The 25,196-nt window shown below is 39.5% G+C and overlaps 1 protein-coding gene across 1 annotated transcript in view; it reads left to right on the forward strand.

Moving 5' to 3' along the window:
• DNAH11 (dynein axonemal heavy chain 11) overlaps window positions 1–25,196 on the forward strand; it is a 318,343-nt gene that overhangs the window by 228,028 nt on the left and 65,119 nt on the right. Inside the window, 4 exon segments of the mRNA XM_049093700.1 lie at window positions 423–561; window positions 6,371–6,537; window positions 18,434–18,669; window positions 19,828–19,950. Coding sequence (XP_048949657.1) covers window positions 423–561; window positions 6,371–6,537; window positions 18,434–18,669; window positions 19,828–19,950 — 665 coding nt within the window.

Below are 25,196 nucleotides of genomic sequence, written 5' to 3' on the forward strand. Positions count from 1 at the left end.
AGTTATGGATCATTGAGAAATAAGAAAAGAGTCAAGAGATGGAGAACCAAAAGATGACCATTATTCTGAATAAAGGTGGTACTGGAAGATGAGGCTTAGGTTAAATAGAGAGGGAACAGTGCACCCAGGCTGTGTTTGATTCTGGAGGGCCTATCCACCTCCCCGCAGCGGTTGTGTGCACTCTGCTGGAGTACAGAAGGCAAGTGAAAAGACCTCATGGTGAAACTGGTTATCTCCAGTGGCACTGATGTATTTGTTACCACTAATCCTTCTTCTCCAACATACGTATGCTAAAGGGGCAAAAGTCAAGGAGGCAGGAAGGTTGGTTTCATTGACCTGAAGGTAATAGATGTTTCAAGATGATTATACTCTTTCCATTTTACCTAACAATGGCTAAAAAGCTAATTTTAACTCTTACCTAGGATTTGGATCGAAATCTGAGCAGACTCACAGCTTCATTTGAAAAAGCAACAGCCAAGAAAGTCCAATGTCAAGAAGAGGTGAACCAAACGAACAAAACTATTGAACTAGCTAACAGGCTTGTCAAAGAACTTGAGGCAAGTTGACTTTTTCTTCCAAAATTCTAACTAAAATATTCACGTCACCCCCCTTTTTTTATTTATCTTTATTTGCTGTCAATAATAACTAAATAGACATGGAATCAACAATGAAAGGAAATAATGACTTTTCATACTGTAGTTGGAACTGTCTGAAAGAAAGAAGAGAGGGATTCTTTGCATTTTTTAATATAGAGCCATGAACTCAGTGGTTTTCTAAGATACATTAGAAACCAAGGATAGGTATTGGATAACTGCAGGATCAAACTGTTGTCTGATGCTTTTAATACACACTTGCAACTAAGTTCTACCATCAGAACATTTTTTTAATATTAATTTATTTATTTAAGAGAGAGAGAGAGAGTGAGCAGGGGCAGAGGGAGAGGGAACCCGATTCGGCTCTCAATCCCAGGACCCCAAGGTCATGACCTGAGCTGAAGGCAGACACTTAACCAACTGAGCCACCCAGGTGCCCCCATCAGAAGAGTTTTTTGTTTTTTTTTTTTTCAGAAGAGTTTTTAATATTAAGCCTGGTAGGTTGGTTGGTTGTTTTCCTGTGACATCTTTTCACAAGTAACTTGATATACTAATGTTAATAGTTATTCTATTAAATATATATATTTTTTAAATTTTTTATTATTTATTTTAAAGAGTGCAACAGGGTGGGGGAGAGGGAGAGAGACCAGCCAGCTCCACACCCAGCACAGAGCCCGATTTCACAACCCTGAGATCATGGCCCGAGCCAAAATCAAGAATCGGATATTTAACCAACTGAACCACCTAGGCACCCCTATTAAATAAAGGTTTTTGGGGATCCCTGGGTGGCGCAGCGGTTTGGCGCCTGCCTTTGGCCCAGGGCACGATCCTGGAGACCCGGGATCGAATCCCACGTCGGGCTCCCGGTGCATGGAGCCTGCTTCTCCCTCTGCCTGTGTCTCTGCCTCTCTCTCTCTCTCTCTCTCTCTCTCTCTGTGACTATCATAAAATAAATTTTAAAAAAATTAAAAAAAAAATAAAGGTTTTTGAAACAGTTCTTTTTAAATTTCTCCTATTTGGACATGAGTGGCAGAAAAACATACAGCTTTTGTTCTCAGGAAAGCACAGATTTCATTTGCTCTTTCATCTATAATATATTCATATAATAGAATATTATTTGACCATAAAAAGGATTGAAATTTTGATACATATCACAACATGAATGAACCTTGAAAATATAAAATAAATGAAAATAAGTGAAAGAAAACAGACACAAAATGCCACATGTTGTATTATTCCATGTATATGAAATCTCTGGAATGAACAAAGTTCCAGAGACAGCAGATTACCAGTTGCCAGGAGCTGGACAAGAGGGCAGAGTTTGAAATGACTGCTAATAGGGAATAGAAACATTCTCAAATTAGTGGGATGATCATACAAGTCTGTGAATATATTAAAAGCCACTCAGTTACATACTTCACAGGGTGCATTTCACAATATGTGCATTAAGTCTGAGTAAAACTGTTATTTTTTTTTAATTTTTTATTTATTCATGATAGGCACACAGTGAGAGAGAGAGAGAGGCAGAGACACAGGCAGAGGGAGAAGCAGGCTCCATGCACCGGGAGCCTGACGTGGGATTCGATCCCGGATCTCCAGGATTGCGCCCTGGGCCAAAGGCAGGCGCCAAACCGCTGCGCCACCCAGGGATCCCAAGGCTGTTATTTTTATTTAAGTGCTACCTAAAAGTATATAACTGAACTATTAGAAATGCATTTAGCTGAAGGTGATAGAGAAGTTGTTTACAGTGGCTTGAACAAATAGGAGTTTATTTTTCACGTACGGCCAAAAAGTTCCACGGGTAGGCCATTATCAGTGTTGATTTGGGGAATTAGTGATTGGACACTGAATCTCTTTGTACCCTTTTGCTTCTCTATACCTAGCATGTGGTTCTTCACGCTCGTGCATTCTGCAGCATGGTCACAGATGGCTGTTCCTCCTCCAGATTCACAGGAGAGAGAAAATAACCTGTAGTGGCTGGATTTTTCATCTAAAAGATGAAAAACTAAACTAAAAATAAATAAATAAAAGATGAAAAACTGAAGTTTTCCTTGAAACCCATCTGAGAGACAGCCACTTATGCTTCTTTAGCCAGAACTAGATTGACCACATCTATCTTCAAAGGCCAGGAAGATGGGGAATAGAGTTCTCATCGTTGGCTTGGCTGATCACAGTTCATCTCACGGGGATGGAAACATCACTACTCATGAAAAGCAGACTTCTCCTAGCAACAAAGGAGGGAGACTGTGTGTCAGAATAGGCTAGGTTAGGCAGTTGCCTAACTTTTAAAGTGGACTTGAAAAAAATCAAATGAAAATTTACTACAAATTGAAACCTATCACCTCTCTAACACTCATAGTTCATTGACCATAAATTCATGGACCATCCTGCAAAATCTTCTCTTTGCATTCCATCTCAGTAATCACAAGTCTGTTCTTCCAGTGATTACAGCCAAAAGCTGTGAACTCTGTCTTGAGTTTTTGTTCTCCTTCTCATGACCCATACCCCAACTCCATCAGCATATTGTTTGGGCTCTACCCTCAAAGTCCATTCCAGATCCCAGCCTTCTAACCCACACTGGTTCAGGCATCCATTCCTCATCCCTCAAGTACTGCCCTGGCCTCCACCATTGCCCCCCCCCCAATCTACTCCCCCTATTGGAGCTGAGTAATTTTTTTTTTTAGTTTTTTTTTTTTAGGTTTTTTTTTTTTTTGCAGCTGAGTAATTAAAAAAATTAAGCACATTCATGTCTTCCCTTCCCCAGAAGTTTCCAGTAACTCATTGTCTAACTCAAAGTACAGTCCAAAGACTTTCCCTAGCCTGCATGATCTGGCTCCCAGATACCTCTCTGTCCTTAAGTCTGTCCCCTTCCCTCTGGCTCCACCTTCACTGGCCTCCCTGTGCTTTCTCATATTGTCAGTCTCTCTTATACCTGTGGCCTTTGCCTTTTTCCTTCACATGGCTTACACATTTCCAAATGGCATCACTAGCTCCCTCACTTCCTTCAGGTTGCTGCTAAACGATTTCCTTATCATTTGGTTTCACTCTGCCCATATATACACACACATACCACCCCCCCCACACACACACACACACTCATACCTCCCTCCCCCCCCACACACACACCCCATTTCGTAACTCTTCTTCCTACTCAGCTTTATCTTTTTCACAGCATTTGTCACTACATGACACAGTTATATATGTATGTATATGAATGCATATACTTTTGGGGAAGGTCTTTTTTCCCTAACTAGAATATAAGCTTCTCGGGAACAGGCAGTACATCTGTTTTTTGCACCACTCGATTCCAAGTAGAGAGAATAATCCTTGGCGCATCATGGACACCCAGAGATACTTGTTGAATGAGTGAATGCTTGAGTTTGGGGAGCCTCCTGGTTAAAAAAAAATCTGTAACCCTTTGAATATTTACTCTTCTTAGATCAGTTGAGAAATTCCACTGCTACTAGTGGAGTATACACCTGTTCCCATTGGAAGTGATATGATTTAAGTAGTTTGAAGTGTTAGTCATTTGTGAGGTAACGAAGAAAATGAAAAAGTGCCATTTAATTAGACTGCTTCCATGTAAGTAGGCATCGGATGTCCAAAACTTCTATGAAGGAGAAAACAGGCTCTACCATGTGTCTCTAACACACGGCAATGTTTTCCAAAGTCTTCACTTACTCATGATGTAGACAAGGAGAGGAAAGAAGGTGAAATCATATTAACTAGCCAAAAAAACAAATTACATATATATTTGTATACACACATTTTTTAAGGATTAATTGAAGATGTCAGACCTTTTTCTTTGAGGATAAATTCTTTCTGACTAGAACAGGAGACAGTTAACTTCTGAAAAGCATCAAGACTGATGATTTTGTCTATATAGCATTGACCTGGAAGCTATAGTCTCAACCATTCAGACTAATAAATCAGGCAATTTATATTTAATCATTAACTAACTCCTGAGCTGAACAGCTGTTCAAAATTAGAAATGGGTCACCCCAGCCAGGATGACATTACAGGCAATCTATAATGCATTAGAATAAAATTATAGTGATTTTTAACTGTCTAGAAATTTATTACAGGACATGTTCCAACTCTTAAACCCTTGTTAGCCGGTGTCAGTAATGATTTATGTTGCATGGGTGGTATAGTGAAATTATTGACGATTTCAATAGCCAATAAGTCTATGTTTAGTAAATCTTCAAATTTCAAAGCTGTTTTGGAGAATGAGGTGGGTGCACTTTATTGTTTATCATTTGCTATCCAAAGACAACAAAGATGGAGGAAAGGCAAATGAGAAATTTCTCTTCAAAATTAATGGATATATGGTCTGTAGCTGAGGGGGGAAAGTAATGAATTCTATAAAAAGGGCTAAAGAGTTGAAGTGCCTTAGTGTTTATATGGCTAACTTGGGGTGATCTTTATTAGGCAAAGCAAGGAGATAATCTTCAAATAGCTTTGATAACCATTCTCACTTGGTAGTCTCACAACCTCCATGTCGTGGGTATTATGGTAGCTTGCAGGGAACTGGCATTCCAGTCTGTTCTGACATACATCATTTTTGCTTTCTGTGTTGTCTCTCTTCTTTCACAAGCAGAGCTGAATTCCACAGGGTTCTTCCTTGCTTGTACTATCAGATTGCTGATTTTTTCAGTTGCTATTAATTTGCATGTTCTTAGAATGGAATACAAATTTTAGCATGCATTGAAACAGTGAGTTAGTGAGCTATACTTCAGTTAATCCATAGATATTTATTGCAATTTTATTCAAATCCAATATTGAGGCCTCTGCATACTTAACCTGGAAATCAGATTTTAAATGGCTATACAACTAGATACAAGGACTTCAGCAGCGTTCTTTGAGTGTATTGTCTTCAAGACTAGTGAAATCCTCCTGACTTCTATTTTTTTTTTTTTTTTTACATAGGCTCTAGGTTCTTCCACCAATAGAGTGATCATATTAGAGAAATAACCCGGGTTTAGTAACTACTAGCATTCTTCTTTAATTAATAGCATCCGGAAAAAAAAAATAGCATCCGGGATAGGTGGCTCTTTAAGCTTTACATTTTAATTATTGATATGAGTGGTATTTGTCATTTTCCCTTGGTCTATAATCAGCTGATAGCCATATGTTTAAAATAATGTTTGGGGATCCCTGGGTGGCGCAGCGGTTTGGCGCCTGCCTTAGGCCCAGGGCGCGATCCTGGAGACCCGGGATCGAATCCCACATCGGGCTCCCGGGGCATGGAGCCTGCTTCTCCCTCTGCCTATGTCTCTGCCTCTCTCTCTCTCTGTGACTATCATAAATAAAAAATAAATAAATAAATAAATAAATAAATAATAACATAATGTTTGTGTAGGGTGGTATACTACCATTGCTGCAAAGCAGAAGGAATGCAGAGCAGCCAAGGTGCCATTAAAAATCCGAATGTCACTCAGTCCTGGCTGAAGCCCTTGGCCCTCCACTCTCAAAGGGATGGGAAATTCTATCAACTTTTGAAGAGACAATTAGAGCACCCAACAAGAAGGAGATGGGAAAAATCTAATGCCATATTGCAGTAAACTACCCTGAAGAGAGTATGAGAGCTCCCTTCATAATCATGGGTTTCAAATGTAAGAAAGATGATGACAGTCATGCAGTCGAGTTCTTTTCCCTCTAAAGGCTTTGCAGCAGAGCGTAGTAGACTAAACCTGAGCTGGAAGGTGGTTACGTTAAGCGTTTGTTGTTGGTGTTCACCCTGCAGTTACATCTGAGTAACTTTGCCTTTCAGTCAGAGAAGATTCGCTGGTGTCAGTCTATTCAGTCGTTTGAAGCTCAAGAGCAGACCCTCTGTGGAGATGTTCTCCTTACGGCAGCATTTGTGTCTTATGTTGGATCCTTTACAAAACCGTATCGCCAGGAACTGGTAGACTGCAAGTGGGTTCCCTTTCTCCAGCACAAGGTAAGCTCCCCTCCTTAGCTTGTCAGCATTTGGAGACATTATCTTGGAATTTCAGTAGAAAAACTCAGTATGTCTACCAGGTTCTTTTGTACCCCTGTCATGACTGACTGACTAGAAATTCTAGTATGATGAAGACATTTCTTGTGTGTCACAGTGTTTCTTGTTTAAATGATGGTTTCAACACAGGGGTGAAGAAATAATAAATTACATTTTCTACACTATAGCAATATAGTTACACAACTGCTTTTAACAAAACTGGTAACTGAAATCAAATTGGGGTTATTGTTGGGGTATAGCATGAAACCTAGTTCTCTTCCTGACGTGACGGGTTATTTGTTAAAGCCTTTTTTTTTTTACCCCTATTTTCAGATTAAAAGTGAGCATTTTGTATGCAATTATCAAAATAAGTCATCCTAAATCTAAGAATCCAAACCCATGAGCAGAGTGAAATCACAGCTTCGGAAGATTTAAAATCATCTAGTTTATGGTAGTCCTTGTACAAAAAACAAAATGAAAAAAGAAAAGAAAGACAAAATGAAGTCACAGAAGTCTAAGTGACTAAGGTGGTGTCATAAGGTCGGGTAGACTAGGAAGTCAGGAAGTCTGACTTCTAGGCCCTTGTTTTCTCTGCAACACTGTGGCATCTCACTTGACAAAAGCCCTTACGACATCCTATGTCTCTCTGTAAATTAATGCTCTGCGTTGGTAATAATACCTCAATTTTCACAATAGTTGTTTTCCTGACATAAATACCTGTCAGTGGAACTTGTGCAGATGAAATAAAATGAAATGATTGAGGGAAAGTTCATTATTAAAGGCATTCCATAATTAATAACTTTAAAAGAACAATCCTTTTGTAATGATTTAATATACCTGTATCACACATTTTTTAATGTCAAAGATTTTCAAAAGGAGGTTATCTCTATTACTGCTTGGAAGTGCAAAGCTTCTCTTAAAGTATTTCTGCCCAGACATAGGCTTTCACGTAAGAGAATAAAGCGTTCCACTAATACCGTCCAACTCCAGTTGTGTCATGAGCTTCAGAGTTTGAGCTGCCCGACTCTGCCCTTCCCTTTTTCTCAGTTTCATCTTCACCAAAATTTGATCCTCTTTATGGGTGTCTTTGCCTGGATCACCCCATAAGTAATTCAGATGGACAATTGTCCTCTTGTATGGTCTTCTCTGCATTCTCCAGCTTTCTCATTCTTTCCAAAATTATAAGGAAATTCACCTTCCTCTTGTTCTGTCCAGAGAATTGAACTTCACCTTGTCATCTTAGTGTTACAATTCGGCGCAACATAGTCCTGACAGTAGGAACTTAAGCTACCAGTCATTTTACAGTGTTTAAGTTGAAAACGTGCCTTCTCAAATTTCGTTTTAAAATTGATCTTTAATCCCTGGTAGAGGATTATTTAGGGTGTACATTTTTTTTTAATATTTTTTTTAATTTTTTTTTTAATTTTTATTTATTTATGATAGTCACAGAGAGAGAGAGAGAGAGAGAGAGAGGCAGAGACATAGGCAGAGGGAGAAGCAGGCTCCATGCACCGGGAGCCCGACGTGGGATTCGATCCCGGGTCTCCAGGATCCCGCCCTGGGCCAAAGGCAGGCGCTAAACCACTGCGCCACCCAGGGATCCCTAGGGTGTACATTTCTAGGAAGTTTCCTGTCAGCCGATGTGTATTTTCCCACTTACTCCAAAGCCCAAATATTAAATAAAATCTTGTTTTGAAGAAGTCATACAAATAAAACAATAGAATTGATTGACTTATCCAAAATGTCTCAACATTCTGACCTTATCCCCAAAGCAAAATAGCAGTTTTCTGATGATATGTGCTGAACACATTGTCATTTTAACCACAGGCCTGTGATTCCTGTAGCCCTACACCCCTTGCAGTGCTCTGTCTTCCTCTCTTGAACCCACAGGCACCCTGCAGACTGAGAGGTAGCCCCTAAGACACGACCAGCTTACTCTTGCACTTATCTCTGGGCATAGCTGGCTAACGGAAAAAGATGATTCCAAATTATACGAGCGATGTTCCTTTGGAAGAGTCTTCTCTGTCTCTAGGACACCTGGCAGAAAGTGCTACATAAAACCTAACCAGTGTTTGTCATTCTAGAAAGAAGGTTCCAGTTTCTGAGCTAGTTTTCTTTGACGACTTCTAGATTCAGTCACAGCAAAGTGGGAGGACAGTCACATCCATGTGAAACCTGTGCCAGGGTCCAAGAGGAGCTAAAATAGCTTAATAATTCAATTTTTAAATTAATTTTCCTCTAAAGGTGTTTCTTCGTCCTGTCCTCTCAAGAAGCAACTGTTGCTATTTCTTCTCATTAGATCAGGGTGTTTTCTAGAGCTCCACCTGCCCGTAGGTAACTGTCTCCTGAGTGTCTCTGGCTTGTCAGTTTGGCCCAGGTATCCTGAGGATTCAAATGGTTGTAAGTTAATCAGTCAATGAGTCACTTTGATTTTCATGATTTTTAAAATCTTTAAATCAAGCATGTCATTTGTTAATGATCTGTTGACATATGTAAAGTGACATTGGAAGGAACCCTTTTATATAGCAAGTATACTTGCAAAAGTGTATCTGTGGCCCAGACCCTGGCATCTTCACCCCAGTGTCTGAAAGATGTCTCACATATAGCACATCCAGACTGAAGTCCCAACCTCCTCCCTCAAAAGCTCTTCTGCCCAAGTATTCCCAACTTGTTTAACAATGGCTCGATTGGGCCAAAAATGTTGGAGTCATCTTGATGTAACTTTCCCTTTGACACTCATATGCAGTGAGTTTAGGAAATTCTGTAGGCTACACCTTCAAAATATATTCAGAATCTGATCAGTTTTTACCACCTTCACTGCTCCCATCATGGGCCAAGCCATCATCCCTCTCTTGAATAACTGCAAAAACCTCCTAACTGGCTTTCCTGTTGCTGCATTTGTCGCTCTTCCCCATAGTCTGATCTCAGCATATCAGCTAGCATGATCCTTTAAGAGTGCAAGTCAGATAAGGTGAATTTTCTTTGAAAATCCCTGTGATGACTCCCCACTGCAATAAGAGCAAAAGCCAAAAATCATACAAAGTCTTATGAAACCCTCCATGATTTTGCCTCTTACTCTATCTCACTTCCTATTATTCGTTTCCTCACTGCTCTGCTGTAGTCACATAGGCCACCTTTCTTGCATGTACCAGATATGTTCTGACTGCAGACCCTTTGCACTAGCTGCTATCTTTGTCTTAGTGTCTTCTCTCAGGACATAGAAGTATCTCATTCCCATCCATGAAGTTTTTGTTCAAATAACATCTTCAAATCCCTAGATAGGATTGTAACCTCCGTCCTTCAACATGCCTCATCCCACTCCATTTTTTTCTACCATAACATTTGTTACTTTGTATTTTTTAAAATTTATTATATGAGAGAGAGAGAGAGCACAGAAAGAGAGTGAGACGGAGAAGCAGACTCCCCACAGAGCAGGGAGCCTGACACAGTGCTCAATCCCAGGACCCCGAGATCATGACCCAAGCTAAAGGCAGACACTTACCTGACTGAGCCACCCAATTGCCCGCAACATTTATCATTTTCTGATACATTATTTTATTTATTCATTTGCTGTGGTTAATAGCTTTCCTCTCCCTCAACTACATAGAAGCAAGAATTTTGTATGTTTTGCTAACTCCTCTAGACTGGAATGGCAGCTGGAACATTGTAGATGTTCACTATATCTTTTCATTGAGATGTAAGTTACATACCATATAATTCACCCATTTAAAGTATACATTTCAGGAGTGTTTAGTGTATTCTCAGAGTTGTACAACCATCATCACAGTGAATTCTAGAACATTTTCATCACACCCAGAATAAACCCCATGCCCATTAGCTCCGGTCGCCTGATCCTCTCCAGGCTTAGATATTTGCCAGTCTGTTTTATGTCTCTATAGATTTGCATGTTCTGAACACTTTCTATGAATGAACTCATACAGCTTGTGGTGTTTGATGCCTGACTTCTTTTTCTTCGCATGTTTTCCAGGTTCATCCACGATGCATAGCCTGTATCAGGATTTCATTACTTGTTAGGCCTGAGTTATATTCTGTTATATGAATGTACCACATGTTATTTATGCATTCATCAGTTGATGGGCATTTGGGTTGCTTCTACTTTTTGGTTATTATGAAAAACACTGCTGTGAACATTCGAATGATTTGTGTAGAGGTTTTTTTGTGTGGACGTATTTCGTTTCTCTTTGGTACATATGCAGGAGTAGGATTTTTCTAGGCTGCATGGTCATTCTAAGTTTAATCCTTTGAGGAACTACCAGACTGTCAGTATATATTTTAAAATAAAGGAATATGTGCTTAAATATACATTGCATGTCAGTGGGGAAAATCATGGATTTTTCAATGAATGGTGATGGAACAGCTGACCAACCTTTTGGGCAAAACTATACTTAGTGCTTCCTACACAGCTTCAAAGCAAACAAAAAGAGTTCCAAGTGATTTAAGTATTAGAATGGTAAGTAAGTTTTTTTTTTTAAATGTAAAGCTGATATATCATTATAGACTGGAAAATATAGATGAACATTACATAATTAATAAGCCATATTTGAATTCCCATATTATAAACTAAGAAACAGAGTTTGGATTTTATCATAAACATCAGGAGTCACTGAAAGATTTTAGGTAGGTCTGTGGTCAGAATTATACATTTTGACAGCTAACACTGGGCACAGAAGAAATAGTGACTTGAAAGGGGACGAGACTATTGTTCCTGAGGCCATGTGTTATGATTACCATCTAGAAGACAATGAGCTAAACAAAGTGAATGACAGTGGACGTGGGAGCAGGGGAGCGATGCCAGAAGAGGCATGGAGGAAGAGCTGGTGAAACAAAGTGTCGGATTGCATATGGGAGGGAGGGGGAGATAGGATAGTATGTGCAGGTGCCATTCCCAGAGATTGAAATTGGTTTGGAAAAAGAGCTGAAGGTTTTAGGAAGATGATTGCACAGTGTCTCTGAAGCATTCAAGAGTCGATGACCAGTAGGGAGCTGGGTAAGAGTTATTGGGTGGAGAGTCAGCTTTGGGAATCATCGATGTGTGTAGGTGATTGTTAGAACTGCACTCGGGAGGTGACATCGCATCAGAGGAGCTTTAGAGTAAAGTGAACTGACTTGGTGCTGACATGTAAGTGGGAAGTAGAGAAAGATGAAGAAAGTGTAAAGATTGGAGAACACCTCAGGCATACGGGGTGCCATGGGAGACAAGAGTATAAACATGGGAATGGTCAGTGATGCCAAAGCCACAGAGACAAGTGAGAGAAGAATTAAGAACTGAAAATGCCATGACACATGGAAATGTGAAGGTCTTCTGTGACCACGAAGGTGTAACAAGCCAGGAAGCCAGATTGCACTGAGTTACACAGTAAGTGGGAGGTGAGGAAGTAGAAGGAAAAGACAGATGATTCTGGGAGGAATTTGCCCATGATAGTAAGGAGGTAAGCAGAGAACCTAGTTAGAGACATGGAGTGTGTGCAGGGTTGGTTCTTCAATGTGAGTGAGATGAGAGCATGGATCTGTTTCCAGAGAAGAAATGGAAAAGAAATTGTGGAGGATGGAAGGGTGAAAAGGGGTGAGCCACCAGAAGCTGAGAGGAAATGGACTCCAGAATAGAGGTCAGTAGAATGACCCTCGGATAGGAGAAGCAAGACTCTTTGAACTCAGGTGGGAGGGAGGAGACAAAGGTGGTCAGAGGCAGAGAAACTGATATAAAGTTGATGCAGCCTCACCTGCTGGTCTTTCTCCTCTTGGGAAGCTAGGAAAATGCAGTACCATCTGGCCGAAGATGAGCAAATTGGAATCAGGAGAGCATGTGTGAGGAGAGTGGTAAAAACATCAAAAATGCCCGTTGAGGGAAATAGGAAAATAGATGTTAATTGTTGCCAAGCAGCTTTAAGAAACCAAGGATGAACTTGCAAAAGATAAATTTGTAGTCACAGTAATAAGGTCTTCATCCATAATACAGTGTGAGAGCAAAAAAGGCGGGGTTGGGGGGGCGCCTGGATGGTGTGGTACAGTTGGTTCTTGATTCAGCTCAAGTCATGATCTCAGGGGTGTGAGATCGATCCCCATTTTGGGCTCTGTGCTGAGCATAGAGTCTGCTTGAGATTCTCTCTCCCTCTTCCCCTGCCCCTCCTGCTCTTGCTCACTCACTCTCTCTCTCTGTGTCTAATATAAATACATAAATGTTGTTTTCTTTTTTAAGTGTAAAAACAAAAAGGGAGGACCAGAAGATGACAGCCAGGTCAAATAAGCCAGAAGGAAACAAAGGCAGAGAAGGTCATGGGACAGGCAGAGGAACAGCTAAGGAATGGAAGGTGCTAATTAAGCTAGATAGAGATGCAAGTGGAGCCAGAAATTTGTGGTTAAAAATATCGTAAAGTTTTTCAAAAAATTAAAAACAGAATTACCAACTTATTCAGCAATTCCATTTGTGGGTATACACCCAAAAGTAGTAAAAGCAGAGACTCGAGTACTTGTATATTTGTTCATAGCATCATGATTCACTGTGGCCAAAAGGTGGAAGCGATCCAAGTAGCCCTCAGTAGATGAACGATAAACCAAACGTGGCATATACATATAATGGAATATTATTCAGTGTTAGAGAGGAGGGAACTCCTCTCACATGCTACAACATGGATGAACCTCGTAGACATTATGCTAAGTGAAATAAGCCAGTCATAAAAGGACAAAGATTGTGTGATTCTACTTCTGTGAAGTATCTAAAGTGGTCAGATTCATAGAAAGTACAGCGGTAGTTGCCAGGAGCTGCAGGAAGAGGGGGTTGGGGAATTCTTGCTTAATGGGTATGGAGTTTCAGGTTGGGAAGATAAAAAACTTGAGATGGGTGGTGGTAATGGTTGTATGACAGTGTGAATGTACTTAATGCCACTGAACTGGATGCAGAAAAATGGCCCAAATAGCAAAATTTAATAATATATAAATATATATAAATATATAAAAATATATTTTTATATATTTATATATATATCCAATGGTGTATATATATATATCCATAATAAAAAAATACATGGTAGGTAAGAGACTAGATATCTTACTACTGTTGGTTATAGTAAATATTATATTTAAAGGTGAGAGGTATAGACAATCATGTTTAAAGAAGTGGGTATTAGGTATTTAGATTTCAATAAAATGATTTCAGATTATTACAAGGTCTGAGACAGCATTTGTCATCTAAGGAAAGAGATATTATAACCCCTTATCAAAAACATGTCACCATCATTGGGAGTGGGGGGCTGTAGGGGAACCCTGAGATGGGGATGTTGTATCATCTTCCCAGGTGGTTCTGTTACTTTACTCTCCCTCTGCCTTTTCTCCCAGAATGCTGGAGTGGAAAGGAAATGCAGAGCTTTGGCATGAAGGATGTCAAGGCCTGAAATTAGATTCGTTATCGATGTGGGCACCGACATTGCCACAGATGGATAGCAAAACTTAGAAAGGCGAGAAGGACCAATAGCTATGCCCTTAATAATGAAGATGAGGAGACATATAGCGGATTGTATAACTGGACTCCATGAGCCTCAAAAGGCTTTTTTTTTTTTTTTTAATTGAAAAATGGAAGACCAGTGGTCTTGGAATGATCTGTAGGGAAGTAAGAAAAATGACAGTTCTTTCCCATGCACATTTTGAGTATTGAGAGTATTAAGGAAACTGTCTACTTGAGAAAACTTCAAGTGAAGTGAGACCCAGCGAAACTCGTGCTTGCACCCCAGCCTCATGTTGAGATCAGGTAGGAGGGAACTTTTAAAATATATTCATGTTAGTTGAAGTCGAGTCATTAGTGATGGGAGGCTACATGTTGGCAGTGTTTGAAAGCCCTCGTACATTCCAGTATGCAGCATAGGGTTAAGAATTACTGCCCTTGGTGAGAACTGGCATTTTGGTGAAGATGAGCAGCTAGTGAGCAAGGTAATTTGGTCCACATAGGACCAGGATGCTAAAGGGCATGTGGGAAGAAGCGTTGTCAGAATGTGCGGTCTCGGGGGCGTGAGTCTGGAGGATGGATGGAGAAGAAACAGCAGCATAGCAGTGTGGCCTTGAGGGTCCAAATTATACTGTTACTCAAAATTGTTTCCATCCAAAGAGTAGCTCAGAGGGTGGTGACCAAACAAGACAGAGGTAGTGGGCATACAGGGCCTATACGTCCAAGGAAAATGGTATCCCAAGTTGTTTCATCCAGAGTTGTTGTCCTCTGGGCACACAACAGGGCGTGGACAGGTTCATGGAGGGGTTTACACTCTGCTCTTCAACCTGACCTAGCAGCTCCTAGACAGAACAAAACATGGAGCTATTAGTGCTGTTAGCCTTTCTAAGCCTCAGCATCCTACACGAAAACAGAGATCTCTGCTTTGGAGAACTCCTATAAGTTACATGAGATATTGAAAAGAGGGAATGTAGATGAATAAATTTTGTAAACACTTAAAGCCTTCTAAATATTAGTAGCTTTGTCACCATCCTGTGAGGAGAAATGTGGGGCTTTTTTGGTTTTGTTTTTTTTAATTCAGCAACTTCGCATTTTGTCTTTTTATTCTGATTTCGGTATATTTAATATGCAGTGTTACATTAGTTTGAGGTGTACGGGGTACAGCACTTGGGTACATTGTCCAGTGCTCATCAGGAGTGTAGTCTCTGACCCCCATCACCAATTTCACCCATCCCTCCGATTTCGTCGGGTAACCAGCAGTCTGTTCTCTGTATTGAAGAGTCTCTTTTTCTGGTTTGTCTCTTTTTTCCTATGTTCATTTGTTTCTTAAATTCCACATGGAGTGAAATCATATGATATTTGTCTTTCTCTCACTGACTTCACTCAGCATTATACTCTCTAACCACAAACCATGTGGTTGCAAATGGCAAGATTTCATCCTTTTTTATGGCTGAATAATATTCTGTTGAATATATTACACATCTTTATGCATTCTTCTATCAATAGACACTTGGGTTGCTTCCATAATTTGGCTATTCTAAATAATAACTGAAGTAAACGTAGGGTGCATATGTCCTTTTGGATTAGTGTTTTCATGTTCTTTGAGTAAGCAGCCAGTAATACAAGTCCTGGACCGTATGATGATTCTATTTTTAATTTTTTAAGGAACCTCCCTACTGTTTTCCACAATGGCTGCACCAGTTTGCAATCCCAACAATAGTGTGCTTGGGTTCCTTTGAGATATGCAAGTGTGACCTCATCAGGAAGTTTACTTTTTTCCTTTGGCATATACCACTTGGTCAGCTTCCAGAGGATTCTGATACACGTTTGGTGTTAGGATTAGTGTGAGTTAGCTCATGGCATGTACTTCCAGACCTCTCTTTCTCTCCAGTAGAAGTTTCTTTTCTGCAGAGGAGAGTTTCTTTTTCCCACCTACCCCTCCCACTCCTCTCCCCACACCCCCTTGCCAGCTCATCTCCTAGTAGCATCAGGGTGACACTTAAATTGATGCTACTTAATGAAGCAACTAGATGAAGCCTTATAGACTTGCAAAGCTGACTTGAGACTTAAAGCGCTCCCTTTATGCATTGGGTTTCCAGATTTATTTTCCTTTCTGCAGAGTCATTTGAGGAATTCTGAAGAGAAGAATGAATTAAAAAGAAGATACATGTGAAATGAGATTTATTTTCCCCTACCTAAACCTAGGTTAAAGTTTATTGTGAAAATAATGACTGTATTGTAAATATCTAAAAAAAATATTCTAATGAAGAAAATTTCTTGTTGTACTGATGCAACTACCTATTTGAACATAATACTATCAAGAATATATCCTAAAGGGCATCCCGGGTGGCTCAGCAGTTTAGCGCCGCCTTCAGCCCAGGGTGTGATCCTGGAGACTGGGATCGAGTCCCACATCGGGCTCCCTGCATGGAGCCTGCTTCTCCCTCTGCCTGTGTCTCTACCTCTCTCTCTCTCTCTCTCTGTGTACCTCTCATGAATGAATAAATAAAATCTTTGAAAAAAGAATATATCCTAAAATTTGTTTCTAAAAATTTAAATCTCAAAGTAGTGCACAGCAATTATGATCTTCTTTAATGTGAGCTACCTGCTTGATTTCCCCTACTAGATTTGACTGACCATGTAGACATGGTAGGGGGTTCTCTTTAATCCCCTGCACTCAACCGTGTGCCCAGTGGGTGCTCAAACAATTCAAACTATCAAATTTGGACACAAAGATCTACAAGTATACCATCTCTTATTCCTTTTAGCATCAGAAATTAAAGTTATTTGAAGCCTCTGGTTGTTTCAGGTTGTTTGCATTAAATAGAAGGGAAGAAGGTAAAGCCACAGATCCCTTGCTAATGGGAGGCTGCTTATTCTAAAAGATACCAATTTTCTTGTGTCTTTAAGAAAGCTGTGTGTCAATAGCAAAGCTTGTTGCTCGTGTCAATAGGAGATAGAGTTTGATTTATTTCTAAGATAACACCGTGGTCAGAGACCGTAGGAATATTGTGCTACTTTCCCTAGGATGCATTGACATTAATTTGCATCGCAGCTCTACTGTAAGAACTCTTCTGGCATTTTCTTCGCTGAAGATCCATGGCCGACCAACAGGTCTTGACTCCTGCTGCTGCTACGCCCCATCCCACCCCATCCCACCGGCCCACTCTAAGTAGGTCTCTTACTGCCCTCTCTTCTGAGGCATGTTTCCATGTTACCCTCTACCCAGCCTCCAGATAGTGTTTATTACATAGGAGGTGCTCCATAAATATCGGTGAATAAGTTCCTTAATAAATTTCTTTCTATAATCTTGATTATTTTTTGTAAAGTCTACTTTTGTAAAGAATGAGCCTAATTCTTTAAAACTGGTGTCTGGGGCATGTGGGTGGCTCATTCCGTTCTGAGCATCTGACTTATGATTTCGGCTCAGATCATGATCCCAGGGTCGTGAGATCAAGCCCCATGTAGGGTTCTGTGCTCTCAGCAGGATGTGTGCTACACTCCCCCTGCTGCTGGCACCCACCTCCCCACCCCTGCCCCATGCTTGCACATAGATGCAATCTTTCCCACCCCCAAATAAATAAGTAAATAAGTATTTTTAAAATAAAATAGGGGGATGCCTGGGTGGCTCAGTGGTTGAGCATCTGCTCAGGACGTGATCCAGAGTTCCAGGATCGAATCCCACATTAGGCTTCCTGCATGGAGCCTGCTTCTCCCTCCGCCTCTATCTCTGCCTCTCTCTCTGTCTCTCATGAATAAATAAATAATATCTTAATTAATTAATTAATTAATTAAAAATAGGTTTCTTCCTCTCTCTTAAAGGAGCTATCTCCTCATTTTGCAATGCTACTTTCCACAGTCACAGGGCGGGTGGTTCCCTCTCAGTGGAGAGGCTCCAATCTCAGCTCCTAGGTACAGCCAGTAAGCTGATGGAGTGCCAGCAGACTGAATACATTCCATGGAACCTATCCATGAAAGAGAAGTCATCTCTGCATAGTGTGGGGCCTGTACCACAGGATGAGTTGCCTGGGCAAGATATTGTGTATGGCATTGCTTGTGTGGGGTGATTAGCCCATGGGGCAAGTACACTTCTATGGTCCTATAGTCCTCCCTGGTGTCTCAGTTGGTGTCCTCCCTATTGGAGCAGCCATAGATGTAGGGCCAAGTCTCTTTCCCTTGACATCAGATGCAGTAATAAACCAGATGTTGAATACTGCATTTGACAGAATTCAGGGAGGTAAATACTGTGATCGGTGTCAGATCGTATTTCACAGTGGCTTCAGAGCTCCCAAAGAGAATTTGCATGTGTTGTCTTGGTTTTGGTCTCTCATTTTCTTGTCTGTTACAGTGAGTCATTTGCCTTGCGATGCTGGCCATTTATTGCATTCAACTCTGATTTTCAAGGTTTCCATCCCAATAACTGAAGGCCTGGATGTGATTGCTATGTTGACGGATGACGCTACCATTGCCACCTGGAATAACGAAGGGCTCCCCAATGACAGGATGTCCACCGAAAATGCCACCATCCTAACACACTGTGAGCGCTGGCCGCTGATGATAGATCCCCAGCAACAGGGAATTAAGTGGATCAAGAATAAGTACGGAACTGACTTGAAAGTGACACATTTGGGCCAGAAAGGGTATGTGAAATTGGGAGGATTGGCCTTGTGTTTAGCTGCTGTGAAATGGGTCTGATTTTTACAGTCCAGGCACTTGCTAGACTGCTCTGCTATTGTGACGTGACAGTATGACATCTCTTGTTTATCTGCTTGCTCATCTTTATGTAAAACATCTTTGCTGAACGGGCATTTCTGTTACATGGCATCCACTTACCTGAAGATGAAATTAGGTTGAAGATGAAATCAAACACTGCACCCGAGTGGAAAAATCAGTTTCTTAAGACCAAGAATGGAATAGGAGGGACTGTAATCCTTTGGGGCATTTGGCATATGGCAACACAGGAATTGTCAGTGGATTAGAATCCTATTCCTGAATATATATCTTGCCTATTGTAGAATTTTAGCATGGCTGCAAGTCCCAATGTTGAATGCCTAAAGAGAATTTCTTAGTCAAGTTTTATATATTGCTTTTGAAAACTGAGTCTACTCCAAGACTTTCTGTCATTAGGTCCTCATGACAATACTGTCTGATAAATAAAGTTGTTGTGTACATAGTTGGTGTTCAGTTAATATTAAATAATTTTAGACTTACTGGTATTTGATTTGACCCTTTTATCATCTTTTCACATATAAAACGAAATAAGAAATTTCTGTCATACAGATATATGTACTCCTAGCTTATCTGAATACTTGGAGGAAATTATTTTTGAGGGGGAGAGCCTATTTTTGGAGAGGGAGAATGTAGTATAATGATAATTTACCACTTATCATGACTGAAACTAAGGTTTAAAAAAATGAATATTTGACAAAACCACAAGGTATTCAATATATTTTGAATTTTTTTTATCAAAAAAGGACTCATTAAATGAATTTAAATTTATGATGGTTGGGTAAGTTGCATTTGTCTGAACCATGGTTACTGTCAAAAGAACTAATTTACACATAGACTTATTCATACTGTTGAATTTCACTTGGAAAATATCACTGTGTAATTCATCTCAAAATCTAATCATGAATTTCTATGTAATCTACTTGAATACTTCATGAAACAGATTTCTCTAAGTCTGTCTCATTAAAAAAAGTCTACATTAAATCAAATATAATTTAATATAAATAATTCTGAACATTTTCCCTGTGCTTATATACATTTTATTATCTCAATTCTGATTGAATTTCAAGGTTTTTGAATGCCATTGAAACTGCTTTGGTCTTTGGAGATGTCATCTTAGTTGAAAATCTGGAGGAAACAATAGACCCAGTCCTTGATCCACTGCTTGGCAGAAACACGATTAAAAAAGGGAAGTAAGTATTGTTGAATTTTTTTTTTGTGCTGCATATGAATGTGATCAGCAGCTTCTGTTAAGTTCAAAATCAGCGCAGTCCATTGGAATCTTCTTGATGATGTCTCTGAGTTTCCATTCCATGGCAGCTCCGTTCCAAGTCAGAAGTAACCTCAACATGACCCAGACTTTCAGACTATTTCTTTGATAGATTTAGATTCATGTTGTCCAGTCCCTGATTGATAAACCAAAAAATCTGTCACAAATCTGAGAGTAGTTGATCCTTTATCAGTTCATACCAAAGCAGTTTAAGATTTGGCAAGACACCTTTCGTGTGTTTACCTAAACCACCTATCTTTTGTATCCTTGTTTATTAAATATTTTTCAATAGGATAATTCAAAGTCCATTCACTGTTTTTGGTTTCACTCCACTTCAACCAAAGTAATGGCATCCACAAAATGAGAGGTTTACTGGGCTAGTTCTCTTTTTTCTAAGAAGTTTGCAATATGTATATAATATATATATATATTTTTTTAATTCATTAGTGGACCCTGAAAATCATTCCCATACCAGCAACAATGCCACCAACAACTAAGAACTGCTTAGAGCTCTAAGTGATGTTCCAATCAGCTGCCATTCCCCTGGACACCCCACTCTCCAGAACATTCTACTACGGGTGGGGAAGCCATTTCCCAAGGGTTATCATAGCACCTTCTCTTTTTTTTTTTCTTTTTTAAGATTTTATTTATTTATTCATGAGAGGCACAGAGAGAGGCAGAGACATAGGCAGAGGGAGAAGCCCACTCCCCGGGAGGAACCTGATGTGGGACTCAATCCCAGGACCCCGGTATCATACCCCGAGCCGAAGGCAGATGCTCAACCCCTGAGCCACCCAGGAATCCCCATCACAGCACCTTCTATGCATGTGTCAAAGGTCACATTCAGCAAGTGTGTCTCTGACCAAGCCTTTGTAGGCTCACAGGGGTTATGGCATTCCATGGGCTCTGTGTGGAACCTACATTCACTACACTTATTTCACTGGGTTTCCTTTTCTTTGTTGGTGGGCTCTTTTCTTCAAAGAGATACCATTTAAGAATTTCTCCAACAAAAAAAAAAAAAAAAAAGAATTTCTCCAACACCCTGCTTTGACACCCAGTCTCTGCCTCAAAGTTAACGGTCTCCTTTCTCATCACCAGTTTATTCCTGTCCATTTTAAGTGGAAATAGGTCTACTTAAGGATAACTGACTTGTGTTTTTTAAATGGTCCCTAGCCAACTAGTATTTATTATATGAGTAAATCCATTTAAAGTGACTGACAACTTATAATTGTTTAATAAGCCAAAATTTACCCAGCCATGCATTTAGAAAAATCTAATAAGCTACTTGACAAACTGCAACTCTGACATAAATATAATTGTAGCCGTGTCTGATGTGTTAAAAATATAGTGTAAAATCTTGAATGTCACTGAAGTGAAATCTTTGTTATTAACGTTTTGACTATATTAGGAAGGCCTAAAATGTTTCATCATGAAATGCACATTCTCTAGCTTTAACTTGGACCTTTAGTAACACAATTTAAGAATTTGGTGATTCTTCCTCTCTTCTCTCTCTCTCTTTCTCTCTCTCTCTCTATATATGTATATATTTATATCATTTAAATATATTATAAACATGTATAATTTTATATATTATGTATTTAAATATATAATATAAATAATATATAACAGATATAAAAATAAATTTAATTATATATATATATGTATATAAAATTTAAAACTTCCAGGGACTAATAAATTTGAGTCATGATTTTTCCTCAGGATAGATATAGTTACATATTATTGTGAATCCCAGAAGTCTTATATTTCAGAAACAAATTATTTTCATAGAACATCAAGGCTTTATCACAGTCTAGAGCAACTTATTCCAAATTATATTATTTCCTGAATAGTTACTCTCTTTTAGATTTTATAGAACTTATCATATCGTTCCAACATTTTTTTGTAAAGGCCAAGAGAATTGAAAATGATCCATAAGAATATAACAAATGGTGATTATCACATGCAGTTATTATGTTAATGATCCTGTTTCCTAAACTCTTACATATGGGAACAATGACTTATATGAGTATAAATTCATATCTGTATCTCCAGTTTTTCCTACTTCCCTCTCTCTTGCAGATATTTTTAGTATCTTTTTCCAGAGAATCTGAGTGCTGGTAGAGTCCTTACATACTGTATCAGTCACTGATAAAACTTCTCTGAGCACTGTTATACCAGGCACAGTACAGGGGCTGCAGAGTCTCAGCATGATAAGATAGAGACCCTGGGTTTCAGGAAGCTACATTTCCTTTAGGGGAGAGGCAGACCCTGTAAACAATAAAAGAAAGTGCCATTGGTGTGACATTAGAAGTATATGTGGCAGGGATTCATCATTGCCATAGTGGAGACTAAGAAAGGCTTTGTGGAAAAAATTACATTTGATTACCTTGACATTTAATATGAATCTAGAAAGGTGAGTGGGCATTTGTCAGATACACAAGTGGAAGAAGAGAATTTTGGAATGAGAGAAATAAACCAAATATTAAAACGCAAAACAGCCCAACAGCTTTGGGCAGGACTGCAAATAGGATCCACATCAGTGGAGAGTCTTGTGTTGGAAGGGATAAAGGACAGTAAGGCCTGGGGAAGTTGAGACCTGAGAGATTGGCAGGCCCCCCAGAGTGTGGACATCCTTGGGTACCCACAGATGACTTTTAATTTGACCTTTTCCTATTGATTGATAATTCTTTTTCTTTTCCCCAAACCTACTAAAGGGGCCCATTCCTATCAGTAACATTAGTTGACAGCAGCAGTGGTTCTTAACCAACAGACTTTTCCTTCCTCGAGTAACAAATCTGGAGTCCCCATATTTTCACTTGAGAACCATGAGCATGTCAGTGGGGAAGCTACTGAAGACTTTTAGGCACGCTAGGAGTAATGTAATCAGATCTGCGTCTGGAAGGACATGCTGTCAGCATTATGAAGTACTGATGGAAGGGACATGGACCAGGGTCCATGGAGCCAAGATCTAATTACCAAACAATTGCAGTCGTCCAGTTGAGACATGATATGACCCTACACTAAGGCAGTGATACTAGAGAGAGAGGACCCACGAAAGAATTCTCAAGGAGTTAGTTTCATCAGTTCATGGTCATTAATGGGATGTTGTTAAGGGAAAAAAGGAAGGTTCAAGGGTGATTTACAGTCTTCTGCTAGGTTAAATGATGGTGTGGTTCATGGAGAGATGTGGTACAGCAGTAGGAGTAAGTGTAGGAAAAGAAGCAATGAGCTCGCTTATTGCATTCAAAGACATTCAAAGATGAAGGTGCTAGAAAGGAAGTCTAAGAAGCCAGCGGAGCTTGATAAGGAGATCTTGGCTGACTATGTAGACTGCTGCATGAAGTCATGTCCTGACATTCTGTATGCTCACTCCTCTCCAGCTCAGAGAGTGGTTAAAATAATCTTTTCCTAATATTGCTTCTATCACTGGCCTGTTGAAGAACCCATTAAGAATTCTCTGTTGCCTGTTACAGTAAATTGAAATGAAGCTCTTCTCCGAAGCCTATGAAATGTTTTACCTATTTGATAACTTACTCCCTTTATTCACACAGATTAATTGCCCCCTTGTATGATATGATGTTTTACTTACATGGTCTTTCTACAAATCCCAAATTCACTCCATTCAGAATCCAACTGCCATTTAATTAATTAAATGGGAATTTTGAGTTTCCACTTTCAGGGCTTCCTATGCCGAGTCCATTCTGTACTGGGCCACTGTGACATTTTGCCTTTATCTGTCCCTTGTAAGTTATGTTTTGTTTTGTTTTGTTTTTTCAGCCCTATATCTGTATTAGATTACAAGTTCTCTATGAATAAGAAACATCTTTGTCTTTTAAAAGATGGTTAACCAAAGTCAAAATAAAACAATAAAAACACAGACTTTTATTTCAGGCAGATTAGATGTGTGAATGCTGAAAAACAACTAAGTGTGTTAAAATATTCACATCTTCCAGCGCTTGGTTGACCAAAAAGAAAAAAAAAAAGAAAAAGAAAAAGAGTGTGCCTAAAAAAGCAGGAATTGGATAGACAAGGAACTCCAAAGCTCGTTTTCTTCTTGAGGGCACCTGCTAAAACCTGATGACATAGAATTTCTGTTTTGATGGATACCTGGAGCCTGGACCATGCCAGCTGAGGGTGTGAAGTCTGCTAAGAGGCTGCTGTATAATGCTAGAGCCTCAAGGGGCCAAGCCTTCAATTTGAGGGTAAACTTGTCAAAAACTAAACAAAACCCAGCCCTGTGGAAAGGAGTGCTTTCCTTTCTGTACTTTGGCACTGAGAAGTGAGAAAATGTCCCCTGAGAGTTCCTAATCAGAAACTCTCTTAAAAATATTCAAGACAAATTTTTACTTAGATGCCCTAAAAATCTCAAACCAATAACTTATTTTTAAGTGGCACCAGATTGGTCGCGCCCCAGTGTACTTGGCAGAAGCAAATAAAAATCCTATCTGGAATTATGTACATCAACCCAGACTTTAGAGAACTGTACACAATATAATTCCAAGGTATAGGAGTTCACAGGCAAAAATCACAGAACACAGTAAATATGCCATCATACAAGAGAGAGCCAATAGAAACATCAGATAACAGAATCCTTCTCTCATGCTGCTTTGTTTTATATTTCCTTGATTTGTTAATAGGACATGTTTATTATTAGCCTTCCATGGATTATTATTAGTTTTGCTAATGTTTTCAATGAGATTTTTCATCAGTTTTTTAAATTCTTTTTTTTTTTTTTTTGGCTTCTACTCCTTGTACTCTTTCCAGCATGATTTTGAACTTATTCTTTCTTTGAACATATATTTTTCCATCTTTTCTGTAGGACTTGGCATGGGAGGGAAGATAAATACAATGATGACTCCATGATCTTGAACTAGCTGCATGAGCATTTTCAAGAGAACCTCAAGGCTATGAAGTGGGGCTTATGTGCCAGCACATGGTTTTTAGAAATTAGCATACTGGGGTAGAAGAAGTAAGATGAAATTTGGTTCAAATCTTGGTCTGCCCCCCCTTTAGTTTGGTGATTTGAAGTAAGTTGTTTAGGCTCTTTTTTTGCATTTATGTTTTCTTACCTGGTGAGGAAAAAAATTATGAACAACATAGCGCAAATAGGTAGTCAAAGTATATTATTTCCCTTGAATCTTGAACCAATAATAACTGTGGTATGTTGGT

This window comes from Canis lupus, chromosome 14 (assembly GCF_003254725.2).
Source record: "Canis lupus dingo isolate Sandy chromosome 14, ASM325472v2, whole genome shotgun sequence".
NCBI lineage: Eukaryota > Metazoa > Chordata > Mammalia > Carnivora > Canidae > Canis > Canis lupus.